General features: G+C 39.5%; 1 protein-coding gene across 3 annotated transcripts; it reads left to right on the top strand.

Moving 5' to 3' along the window:
• The first annotated feature begins 953 nt into the window (after positions 1-953).
• LOC117489586 (macrophage-stimulating protein receptor-like) lies at positions 954-13,058 on the top strand. 3 transcript variants are annotated; one of them, XM_034138985.1, is made up of 21 exons: positions 954-1,844; positions 2,616-3,907; positions 5,299-5,475; positions 5,818-5,937; positions 6,260-6,430; positions 6,558-6,724; positions 7,245-7,374; positions 7,500-7,636; positions 7,777-7,953; positions 8,117-8,216; positions 8,441-8,671; positions 8,787-8,933; positions 9,039-9,201; positions 9,319-9,408; positions 9,572-9,781; positions 9,876-9,956; positions 10,044-10,225; positions 10,339-10,448; positions 11,058-11,223; positions 11,312-11,448; positions 11,664-11,895. In XM_034138985.1, exons 2-21 carry the CDS (start codon positions 2,702-2,704, stop codon positions 11,893-11,895), a joined length of 4,134 nt encoding a protein of 1,377 aa, XP_033994876.1. In that variant the 5' UTR covers positions 954-1,844; positions 2,616-2,701. The 3 variants fall into 3 exon arrangements, with proteins under 3 accessions (XP_033994876.1, XP_033994877.1, XP_033994875.1); XM_034138986.1 differs by having other exon boundaries at positions 963-1,844; positions 9,319-9,393; positions 11,664-13,058; XM_034138984.1 differs by lacking the exon at positions 954-1,844 and having other exon boundaries at positions 2,702-3,907; positions 11,664-13,058.
• The last annotated feature ends 126 nt before the right edge of the window (positions 13,059-13,184 follow it).

Here is a 13,184-nt window from a genome sequence, read left to right as displayed (position 1 = left end):
TCTCAATCTGAAGAGGAGTTAAAAAAAAAAAGCTGCATTCCTTGACGAGAAATATCTTATCACTATAGAGGCAGCATTATGAAAACCAACCATATCAGATGCAATGTTCTTATCATACATAGAATTACACTTGTATATAAATAAAAAGACCATTTTAAATGAGCTTTTACAGTTTGAGGGCTTTTTTTAGGGACTTTAAATATAAATGATCTTCTGGGAATTTTATCTTAGACATTAATATAGCTCTAGAGATACTTCTGCCCAAGAGCAACACACACCCTTGTATGGTTAAAATCTAAATCGAAGCTGCATGGCCCAGTGCATTCCTTGTATGTGTGTCCCCTGTGTTAGTAGTCAAGTATTTAATGAGTTATACAGAGACGGATGCAACGTTATGGACTGGATGTGATGTCCTTAACAGTTTGTTTGATTAGTATCAGGATATGAAAGGCCAGTGAGAGTGAGTCCTTCCCGAGATTAAATCAAAACAACTTTCTCTGCCACTTTTTGCTCTGCAGTTTCTATCAAACATGTCTTGAGTGAGCTTGATCTTTGTGTTTTTAGTTATAAACTAATAGTCTAAACTATACGTGTAAAAATGACACTCTCAACTCAAGTGCATATTCCTCTGAAGGAATAAGGCCACACAAACTTTTCAAACAGTCTGTGATTACTGAACTTTGGATTCAGTGGTAGATGTTTAACTTTTGGATCTATAATGCTTCATTATGTCAAAGAGAACAGCTCTATTTGGACATTGTATGATGCTGAATAGCCTAATTTTATATGTTAAAGTTTATTGGCCAATATGAGTCAATTTATCAGTAGCTATTCTCCTTTATGGTAGTAATTTTCATCAGTCAAAGGTCACATTTCTGGCTTTATACAAGGTGGTCTGACTGGAGAGGAAAGACATTCCTCTCATATCTTCCTGGCTGCAGCTTCCTATATTTGAAGATTAACTTCATTCCTTCAGCTGAAAGATATGTATTTTTGGCAAACATCCTACAGGCGTAGTGCAGACTGTTTTCTGAGGTTGTGAACGTTTTTCCACTTGAATTGACACGGCACGGCCTGAATGGAAAGAGCAGCAGATGATATGACATGTCTATTGGGAAGGAAACGATGAGGGTAATTTTAAAGTGGTCAGATTTCGTAACAATTCCATACTTCCTTGTTGCGGGCGAGGCTTGACAGGACAGCACACACTTCAGAGTCAAGCATGACTGAATGACGATGCCATATCCGGTTATCAACTTTCAAAAATAAAACGTAGCCTATCTATCTAAAAAGAAAAAAATACAAACAAAATAAGAAACCATGAGAAATCTTAAATCTTTAAATATTGTAAATGTTCCAGAATATACTCATACCTAAACAGATTTTCTGCTAAAATGAACAAATATGAAATGCAGTTGTTACGTTTTTCAACATACTGGAACTTAAATACCAAAGTTGATATTGTCATTGAATAAAACCAAATCTGGTATTAATCATGGATCAAATAGACATTCTTACAGTAGGTTATGCATACATGTATTCCATAAAGCAAATCAATAAACGATAAATCACACGATGAGTGCTTTGACCTGGCGCCCTTTTATTCTGAAGGTGAGTGTAATATCCTGTTTCTCCTGTAGACTGTGGTTAATCTCAGAGTCTTGATTTAGATCAGTATCAGTGTAAAGTCTGTGCCAGTGGGACTCCGTGCTGTCAGGTGAGAGCGCTGCTTCAGGTTATTGAGAGTTACATTGACCCAGGACATTAAGCTCATAAAGAAATACCTCTATTGGACATTATTGGACTATTGTACACTCGCGAAATCTGCCCCTTATCACATTGAGGTAAGTCTTAAACATTTTTTTTAAAACATTGTTTATGTAGGATGTTTCTAAAGTAGTGATTGTTCCACGTTAATGAATGGCTGAACACGCTTTACTTACAATTCACAGTTAATCGCCTACCTGCCTAGGATATGTCTTTTTTCCAGTTGTTATGCAGAAAAATATCTATTGAAGTTATCTTTACTTTATCCTCAACACAGTTTTAAAACTTTAACAGTAATCCATTGCATAATGGAGTGTTACAATTGTGATAAAGGATACTGAATCGTAAGAATAGGCCTACTTAATTATAGGTGTTTTTACTATTTGACAAAATAAGGCTTAGTTAGTACTATTCTGTTTATTCTGTGTTTGGCTCTGGAGGCCTGAACATTTCCTTAGCTGCTGCACATGTTGCAGCAAGTCACGTCCTGCCCACTTTCGAAGTGATCTTGACTATCAGTTTATTATTCCATTGACTTTATCATATTCGGCTCAAAAGTTTCACAGCTATACTATATCTGTCTTTCTTAATTATCTGAAATTGCAGATTCCTCATTTGAAAAAGCAGAATCTACTGAATCACGAGCTTCTAAAGGAAACAGCTGATACTTTTCCTCTTTTGTCAGTCCTCATGCTGCATTTTTCAGTTTAAACAAGCTAAAATGTTTAGAGTATCCATCTACACTTCATAAGTGTATATCCAAAGTCGTGAATCTTTGTTGAATGTGAAAATAAAATGTTACTGCTTTCTGTAAAATATCAACATTCCTTCTGTGTTTTTCCTCACAGAGCTCTCCTACTGGTTCTCCAGAATGATCTCTTTGAGAAAAGTGTCTTATAGGTAGCATTCAATCACGGTGGACTGTGACGTGGAGATGGTCACTTGGGCCGCCTTGCTGACAGTATGCATATGGATACAAACACACACAGCCTCAGGACAGCACATATGTCCTTCTACTCCACGCAGGCTGGTAGATTTCACTGTAAAATACTCCCTCCCCCACTTCCAAACAGACAAACCCATACAGAACATCGCTGTGAACCACGAGGAGCATCACTCAGACGTGTATGTTGCATGTCAAAATGTAATATCGGGAGTCAGCTATAATATGGAAAAAACTTGGGAGGTGAAAACTGGACCTGTTGGCAGTACTGACTGTGAAACATGTTTGGCGTGTGACATAGAAATAGATCCTGCAGATCCAGTGGATACAGACAATGAGGTTCTGCTTTTGGATATGTCTGCCTTTCCCTTTCCCTACTTGTACATATGTGGGAGCACTCAGCATGGGATCTGTCACTTCATTGAGATTGGCACTCCAGAGCCCAAGCCTCAGTGTTTATTCAGAAAGGAGAACAATTCTCCAACCTCCTGTCCAGATTGTCTGGCCAGCCCCCTGGGCACCAAAGTCACCACAGTGGATCAGTCCGCCACATTGCTTTTCTTCGTAGCCGCCTCTGTCAATGGCAAAGTGGCTCAGAAGTATCCAAGGAGGTCAATATCAGCAGTGAGACCTCTTTCAACTGAAGATGGCTTTCATATGGTCATGGAGGGTCTGACAGTGCTCCCCAATCTACAGGACTCTTACAAGATTGATTACATCTACAGCTTCTCCACAGGTAGTTATGTCTACTTCCTGTCCCTGCAGAGAGAAAACCCATCAATTAACAATTCGGCCTTTCAGACCCGCCTTGGGCGACTGCCGATATCAATCTCAGAGGTGTGGATGTACAGAGAAGTGGTCCTGGAGTGCCGGTACGAACCAAAGCGCAAGAGGAAACATAGTGATGGTTTCAGGGACATTGTGTTTAATGGGCTTCAGGCGGCACACTTTGGGCGAGCGGGGAAGGACTTGGCACAAGAGCTGAGAGTGGGCGAGGCAGAAGACATTCTGTTTGGGGTTTTTGCAGAGGTGAAGGACAATGGAGTACCCCAAAAACACTCTGCTCTGTGTGCCTTTTCTTTGACTAAAGTAAATGATGCCATTGATAAAGGCGTGGATGCCTGCTGCAAGTCGGGCCCCGAGCAGCTGTCCAGAGGTCTCTCTCACTTCCAGCCGTGCGAGAGCTGCCCACACGAAGTGAGTAACTCTGTTTTTTTTTTCTGTTCAACTGCTGTCAGAGCGGAGTAACGGTGCAAAGGTCACCCTACGCCCAGACAGGAAGTGACCTAGAGAGACAAACATTGTGTAATTAACTCACCTGTGACCGGAACACTGTAGTTTATCATTAAGCTTACAGTTTTATATTGTCTTGATAAATAAGGGATAGTATAAAGTAAACCTTGACTACTAAAAGGTGTGTGAGAGAGCATGGCCAGATGAGATAACTGGGAGGGGTGGATGAGTCAGTCTGTGACCTGCACATTGCCACACAATTACTCGACTCTGTTAAGTTTCAGTCTTTCTCTGTGAAAGGGTGGCAAACGCTTTCAGTAGTCTAAAGAGCTTAAATATGAAAAACTGTTTCATCAAGATAAAAGTCTAAATAATTACACTATGTTTAATTATTTCGCTTGCAGCAATTTACCTGGCAGGAAATATTTATTGACTAGGTACAAGAGGAGAAATGTATTTGACGGTAAAAAGAAAGTACAAATCAGTTCACGCTTAAAGCCCCTTCATCTTTTTGTGGAGTTCAGACTGTGTCCTTTGACACCATGTGTACACCTACAGGAATGTGTGCAAACATACACAAGTTATAAATCCTGCTGATAAAAAAAGGAAATTTGAAGGGGAGTGACAGAGTGGGGCTGTGCCTGACTTTAACACATGTTGTTAATCAGGAAATGTGTAGAATATTGAAGAAGTGAAGGGTAGGAAGGAAAGAATCACTCTTTCACTCTATCAATAAATGATGGTTGAAACGATTGGCATAAAGTCCTACCGGAGTTCAAGTTTTTGTAAAAAAAGGGTTGTGTACAATAAAATAACTGAAGAGACTGAAAAGATCAAAGATGTGAATATAGGGCAGTTAAATGGTGGGAGGAAAACAGAGGCATGCTGGGGCAGGTCAGCTTAATTGCTTTGCAGTGGAATGTTTACCATTAGTTTAAAATGTCCTTCTTTTTTCCAAACCTAATTCATTAACCAAAGTAACTCTTGCTCTGACAACCATCCACACACATCAACTGTTTTATTTGTGTGAATTTACCGAAAGTCTAGTTTCAGTAGCTGACTAACTGCACTGAGAAAAAGTCAACGTATGGAGCTGGAGTCACTGCTGTTTTATGACCTTGTTGCTCTCACAGCATGCTACAATATGCCTGGAGGCGAGGCTACAGCACTTCCTTTCTAAAACGATGGGTTAAGATTGTCTCTATTTGAATCTCTTTTCCTCTCACACACAAGCATATGCATGTTGTATATGCTTAGAGGGAGAATAATGCTGACAGAGGCAGATACTTCAGATTTATCTTTGTATGAGATTTTGTCATTGCTGATCTGTATGTTTTTTTCCCCCGCTTTCACAGAGCTCTGAAGGTAATGACACATGCAGTGTGAAACCCACTCTGGTGTCAAAGCCGTACTACCGACTGGACCTCTTCAACAGGCAGATGAGAGGCGTCCTGTTCACCGCTGTCCTAGTAACCACTATTGGGAATCACACGCTGGGCCACTTTGGTACCTCAGATGGTCGGATACTGCAGGTGTCTGATCTGTTTAATATTCGTTTTCGATTAATCAGTTAGTTGTCGGTGTACAAAGGTCAGAAAATGCTGATCCCTAAGTCCAAAATGATTTCCTCATGTGTCTTGTTTTGTCACAAGTACAAGTGATTAAGTGTTCTGTAATAGAGGAGGAAATAAACCACACAATATTCACATTTAATAAGCTGGAATCAAGGAATTATGGCTTCTTTTAATAAGTATAACTGACCACAACATTTTTATATTGTTACTGTCCATCAGCCAGAAGCAGGTGTTATATATTATATAAGACCCTCAAAATGAAAATGTTTGTGACATTACCTCTCTGTTTGCGTGGTTTAGGTGATTCTTGCTCTCTACAGGCCGATTGTTTATGCCAACTATTCTCTTGGAGAAACCAAAGTGTCCAGATCAGCAGAAGTTTACTCAAATGAATCTCTTCTCTTCGCAGTCGGAAATAAGGTAATTTTTAAACTGCTTATCTTTTAGGGGTGGAAAAGAAACTGGAGCACACAAATGTATCTGCAGCCTTAAAAAGTGTGAACACACCAACACTTCTGAGTAAAAAATTAAAAAACACAAACTATTAGACATTTGTCATTCGGTCATTTGTTGAACATGGTTTCATATATTTTGTATGAGAGTAAAAAAGTACTTCAAGTGTAATCAGTTTATTATAATGTCAAGCAACAGCATAAACCATGTTTTACTTATTATTTTCTGACTGTTCTTCTCTGTTTCATCTGGTTTACTCCACCACCGTCTTTCTCTTTCCCTGATCCAGATGTTCAGGGTGCCATCTGCAGGACCGGGGTGTGCACATTTTATGACATGCTCCATGTGTTTGACGGCTCCACCCTTCATGAACTGCGGCTGGTGTTCGGGAATATGCTCGAGGCAGCCTGAGTGTGCCTCGCAGTGGAACAAAGACTCCTGCGCACCTGCCATAACAGAGGTAGATCTGCCGCTAGGTGTGACTGATTAACCACTGCATGCAGTTTCAACATGACTGATAAGGTATGGTAATCTGATTGTACTAAATGGGCTGACTGCTCTGGATGATAAAACCTTTTTCTCTGCAGTTTTTCCCTACAATGGTACCTGCTGGTGCTGAGACAGAAGTGACACTGTGTGGCTGGGAGTTTCAGTCTCCTCTGCGACCCGCCATCATCAGCGGCAAAACCCACATCATCACAGTTGGTTCCGGGACCCTGTGTACGGTCCTGCCTGAAAAGAGCAGTAGTGAAGTGTGAGTATCACACGATGCCACTTTCTAAGAATGTATGTGTAAAGTAATGTGTAATGCTAGTCATAAGTCAACCAGTCAAGGTTCCTGTAAACTGTTATTTGTTGGCATTATCCTTTTTATAGCTGCTATAAATGACTGTAAGCTGTTTTTAGGTCTCTTTAAGAGCTATTTGAAGTAAAGTGATCAAATGTAAATACATTTACAATTTCAGTTACTGACAGCAATATTTGAATACAAACTTGACTTAACTTGACATGAGTCATTTACATTTTTTTGTTATGTATTATGCTTAATGCACTATAAGCAGGCTATCTTTATAATGCATTAAAGACATGGGGGACATGTGTTCTTATAGCTTGTTGTGGCTTGCTGGTCAAAATTGAAAGAATTGGTGAAACACATGTTTTTACTGTGGACATGTTTCTTTCACATTTGCAGCTGTCTGTTTCTTTCTGACTACAGGAAAATATTCATCTACAGAATTAATTAGACATGTCCTTCCTCGTGTCCTTTAATACAGGCTAATATGCAAGATCCAGGTAAACACACCAAGCCAGAACCTCAACATCACCCTGCAAGTACACGAGGGGGAGGTGGAGGGCCGCTACTCAATTGAAGGCACTGCTCAGATGCCTGGCTTCTCTTTTGTGGTGAGAACTTTTCTGCATTGAAACAATTTGCAATCAATGAGTCTGCACATGTTCTTAATTTGGATACATGCTATGACACATGTTACAGTGTAAAGTGTTAAAAGATTTCCCCTTTGTCTAAACAGGAGCCTAGCATAACTGAAATCAGGCCTGACTTTGGACCCATGTTTGGAGGAACCACAGTTACTCTGACAGGAAAATATCTGAATTCTGGGACACAGAGAGATGTCTTCTTTGATGAAAAAAAGTGCAGCATTCAAAGGTGAGGGACACAGAAGACTACTTATTTCGCCAACATATGACATGATCACAAGACATGTATTCCCTGTGTTCAGAAACCCCTTTTTAAGTGAATGCTTTTAAAGTGTTGTATTTGGTTACTGTAATCTATTTTCTTTCCAGTGCTCCTGAAGGGAGTGGGACTTCTTCAATTGTCTGCAATACAGCTGCTGCAGCAGCGGTGGGGAATGTACCTGTGAAAATTATAATTGACGACTTTCAAGTGTCGACCACTAAGATGTTCTTCTACAAGGAAAATCCTGTTATAAACTCTGTGCATCCTCATTGCAGTTTCCAAAGGTAAGACACAGATCCCAGTCAGCTCTGGTCCTATTAATGGACACATTACACAATATTACTGTAAAGACACTTTACATCGCCTTATCATGATAAGACAATCAATGTTTGTGCATACATTTATTCAATGTTATTTTTTAACTTGTTCATTTACTCCTTCATACAGTGGATCCAAATTAGTGATACAAGGTCAACATCTTGACTCTGCTCACACAACTGTGGTTCAGTACATTTCCAAAAATCCCAACCTGCAACCACTTGAACAAGTAAGTTAAACCCTGGGTTTCATCGTTGTGTAAGTCTTTATAGACTTTGTTCAATAATAACACCTTTTTTGTTAAGTTAAATACAGGTAATTAAATGCTTGTGAATTGTAATCAATTGATGGCCACTCGTCTTCATTCTTTAGCTGAATATTACTTTCCTATTATGATTAAAACAGTAGTTGTGATTTTGAACAATACACCATGCCATGCTTTTTTCTACTAAGGTCTGCAACGGCACAGCAAATGCCACATATATAGAGTGCTGGGCCCCTGCTTTTAAAGAGGAAATGCCAGAAGAAAAGTCAGACATTGGAGAGATTTTTATCCACATGGATGGGAGAAGGAATCTCTGGGGGAAACGTTTTGACTACCATCATGATGCCAACATCATTCCCATTGAAAATGATGACCATGAATTACCCATAAAACAAGGAGAGACAGAAGTTTCACTGCATGTATGTTTACTCTTTCAATAATACAGTTTTCCCCCTACATACTTTTTATCTTTCAAATGTTCTCTTAATATATTTGATATATGGGAATCTTTCTCTTTTTTCACACATGTAACAGCACAACAAACTGAACACTGTGAGCACATGTATGAAGATCACAATGACCATTGGTGGTGTGAACTGCAACGCCAAGGTTCTGCTGAATGAGCTGACCTGCAGGATTCCTAAAGGCCTGGTTATTCCCAGTGAGGGATTGCCTGTCCAGGTGAGAGAGTCTGCTGTTAAATCATCATCAACCTTAAGCTAAATCATTTATGGAAACTAAGGTTGATGTATCTAACCAGAGTCATCTTCTGTTACACTATCGTAGGTGTCTGTGAACGGGGAAGTTACTGAAGTGGGTAAAGTGGTCAACTATGACACCAACAACGCAACCATGATATTGGGCATTGTGCTGGGGATCATTGCTGCACTGGTATTAGGGGCTGGCCTCGCATTACTTGTGATGATTCATTTGAGGAAGAAAAAGAGAGGTGAGAAAATCTTAAATCTGGAACTGTGGTCATATTCTTCTACTTATTAACATGACCAACAGTGACTCCCTTTACTGTATATTTTCAGACTTCTATTTATCATATGTATCTTTACAGCCAACATAGAGAATCGTTTATCAACAATGCTTTCACGGAACGGCATCGGCAGCGGTCCGGATTATTCCCCGACAGGTGACTACAGACGAGGTGACATATCCAAACTCAGCCGTTCATTCCTAATCCATATCATTGGTTATATCTATTTTGCCCTTTCTTCAACATGTCCAATTTACCCTTCTAGTAAGGCTTGTATCAAAACTGTCTTTTAAGAACAACAACATCATGGTGTGTCTTCCCTTGTGTGCTACAGTGGATCTGTCCAGTCAAACATCAGGTTCAGGAGGAATGGCCTTCCAAGGTTTAATGTATGCTGCGAGCCATGATCATCTGGCCATTCCTTTAATGCCACGGGACAATATCTCAATGGTCAGTCTTAGTTCTGTTCTTCTCGAAGAGGTCAAAAATGTCTTGATCCCTGCTGAAATGCTCCGAATTGAGGATAGCCAGATTATTGGGAAAGGTAAATCTCTTGTCTTTTATGGTGTTTGTTGTTTTCTTTCCTGTCAATATTTTAGCAAAAGTATTCATAATAAACACCTTCTGTTACTATGCAGGTCACTTTGGGACAGTTTATCATGGATACCTGATCGACAGCAAAGGGCAAGAGACCCACTGTGCTGTTAAATCCCTGAACAGTAAGTGAATACCTTTTTTAATAATTTAAATCAGAATTGTATGGGCTGCTGGTTTGGTCTGTATAACAGCATGTGGTGTATCAATAGGGATAACAGATTTGGGGGAGGTGGACCAGTTCCTCAGAGAGGGCATCATCATGAAAGGTTTCCACCACCCAAACATCCTGTCTCTGCTGGGCATCATGCTGCCAAAGGAAGGGCTCCCTCTGGTGGTCCTACCGTATATGAAACATGGGGATGTGCGTCATTTCATCCGCTCTGAGAAAAGGGTAATTACGCAATTAAACGTTCTGGACCAGTAGGGTCATGAATATTTGTAATACTCTGGTGCTTGGGCGTTTGGGTGAGTCCGCTCTGCTTCATACTTCTTTGTCCTCCACAGAACCCGACAGTGAAGGACCTGATAGGTTTTGGGCTTCAGGTTGCCAAGGGGATGCAGTATTTAGCCCAGAAAAAATTTGTCCACAGAGACCTGGCTGCACGCAACTGCATGTAAGTGTTAATCATGAACTGATGACTGGCCCAAGGCTTTGTCACACTAGTTCACATCGTGTAACTGTCATACAAACATGTATCTAAGTTATGGAATATCTTATTTAGTTTAACATAAGCAGCAAGTAGTACATTGTTGGTTAACGTTGGTCAACTACAATACTTACAGCATAGAGATATTTACTAATTGCTTAAAACTACTATGTAACAACAAAAACATAACCAAAAGTTATTTTAAAAAAAAAAAATGTTTTTAAAGAAAAGTAAATATACCTGATTACTTTTGTATATTTTAATTCTTATTTATCATAACTAAAGATTGTTGAAGTATATTTTAGATTTGTAAACCTTCAAAGCAACATGGCTGCCCTGTCCATTTGAAGGCTTCTTAGGATAATACAAATTTGGCGTAGTATTTTTTTATTGATCTTTTTATTGGCCAATATATATAAAATGACATATATTGATTGAAAGATATTAATGGAATAGTGCAACATTTTTGAGACGAGACTTTACTGACACTGAACTGTCACTGCTCATCAATATTATGAGAACACCTGTAGTTGGTGTTTTCTCATGATGTTTTCTCATGATGCTTTTTCTGTTCAGGCTGGATGAAACTTTCACAGCAAAGGTGGCTGACTTTGGCATGGCGAGGGACATCTATGACAAGGAGTACTACAGCATTCAAGATCACAAACGGGTCAAGCTGCCTGTTAAGTGGATGGCCATCGAAAGTCTGCAAACACAAAAGTTCACCACCAAATCTGACGTGGTGAGTGTGTCTTATCTAATCCACTAAAATATGCTTGTTACAATTATCATATATTTTTTCTACAACATGTTGTGTATCTGTCTCCCAGTGGTCATATGGCGTATTACTGTGGGAGCTGTTGACTAGAGGTGCTAGCCCATATCCAGATGTGGACCCCTATGACATCACACACTACTTGTTGAAGGGACGCCGGCTTCCCCAGCCACAGTTTTGCCCTGATACTTTGTAAGAATCACACCTGCACCCTTTTAATATCCCATGCCTTAATAACATGACATCTTATCAATGGATTTTCTTCATAATACTTTCTAAAATAATTCTCTCTGAACATATACCAGTTATATCTTAGATACCATATTATATTTAATCTCACAGTGTCATGCAATAGTTGACTTACCTGCTTACTCATTCACTCATTTACACATTTATTAATCTTCCAGCTATTCTATCATGCTGACATGTTGGGACCCGGAGCCTGAGCGCAGACCAAGCTTCAATAGCCTGGTTACAGACATACAATACATCCTGTCCTGTCTGGAAGGAGAGCACTACATCAATCTGAAGGTAAACTATGTCAATTTAGACCTGCCACGGCCCTACCCGCCTCATACTGGATCTGCAGATGAGGCTGAGGCCTCAGACTTGGACACAGACAGCTATGCTGCCAGCTGAGGGGGCAAAGTCCTAAAACTCTGATGGGAATGTATGATCCGGATTAAGGTTGGACAGCATTCAACAAAATGGACAAATTCACCTGGATCCAATGAAGGGTCACATAGATTGTTAATCATGTCTTCAAACATGAGCACAGGAAAGGTTTTGACTACTTATATTAAATATACTGACTGTACTATAAACTACAAATCATGTTGGAAGTTCTCTATCCATATTTCATTTGTATGGAGTTACATAGATGGAGATAAATGTTTTGTCTCAAGAATCAGAAGCAGAAGTGTGGCAAAAATGAATGTAAAATGTGTTTGGTACTCAGACTTGTAGAATACAATGTGGGGATACATGAGACATTGTGCTGTTAAATAAATGTGTGTCTCTAAACCATTGCATTAGACTGTTTGACACAGGGTCTATAAATGCTGATGTGCACTCAAGGGTCAAAGGGTTAGATTTGTATGGGGATATAATATAGATTATATCCCTTCATATAGACTGCAGAATGTAGACTATATTGCAAAGAGACGCTAACAAGTGAAATCATCATACTAGATGCAGAAAACCTCTTCTCAGATTTAGAGCTGTTGATACTCATTCTCAGCTCTGAACCTACTGAATAATACAGTGAGCTGTCGATGCTGATCAGATATCAGCTCAGAAACACATTGAATACCTGTCGTTATCACTAGAGGGCAACCAATGCCTCCTTCTCGAACATACTTCAATCGTACTGCAGTGATGTTTGCTGCACTACAGCAGCACAAAAATGGAACTCAAACAGTACAACTATATTCATCTAATCAAACTAAATGTTTTACTTAATCAACAAAGCATAGCATCATGACCAAACTGCCCATGTTTACTTACTTCCTTCATGTCATTAAAATGACCTTCGTAGCATATAAAACAAACAAAGAGATTTCAGAATATTGCACAGATTTTTCAACTGACATTTCAGTTCAGTTTAACAAAAAAACAAAACGTTTGTTGACCAACAAGCTGTCTACCTGGGGTAATGCACTTGTCTCTGGTATATCTGATTTTCGCAGCTTTTTCTCTTCTTTCTTGAACTGATGTTTCTTTGCTCAACGTTGCACTCTAAAGAATGTTTTTGTACAAATGTGCATTTGTGTCCACAAATTAAATGTTTCTCCTGACTTGTCTTTTCCTGGCCATCTCCTGAATAAATATGAAGAAAACATTCTTGATAGACTGTTCCACCTACCAATTAAAAAAATGCAGATCACTACAGCAAGAGAAGGTACAGAAGTTCTTCATGAAAGCGTATC

This window comes from Trematomus bernacchii, unplaced genomic scaffold (assembly GCF_902827165.1).
Source record: "Trematomus bernacchii unplaced genomic scaffold, fTreBer1.1, whole genome shotgun sequence".
Taxonomy (NCBI): domain Eukaryota; kingdom Metazoa; phylum Chordata; class Actinopteri; order Perciformes; family Nototheniidae; genus Trematomus; species Trematomus bernacchii.
This window is presented reverse-complemented; position numbering and strand designations above follow the sequence as displayed.

What these genes read in the sequence shown, in the direction of transcription:
- LOC117489586 (XM_034138984.1), top strand. Translation starts at nt 2,702, where the DNA reads ATGGTCACTTGGGCCGCCTTGCTGACAGTATGCATATGGATACAAACA. An exon ending in GAAAAGAGCAGTAGTGAAGT is followed by an intron (nt 6,725 to 7,244) that starts GTGAGTATCACA and finishes CCTTTAATACAG; the next exon opens with GCTAATATGCAAGATCCAGG. An exon ending in GACAGGTGACTACAGACGAG is followed by an intron (nt 9,409 to 9,571) that starts GTGACATATCCA and finishes TGTGTGCTACAG; the next exon opens with TGGATCTGTCCAGTCAAACA.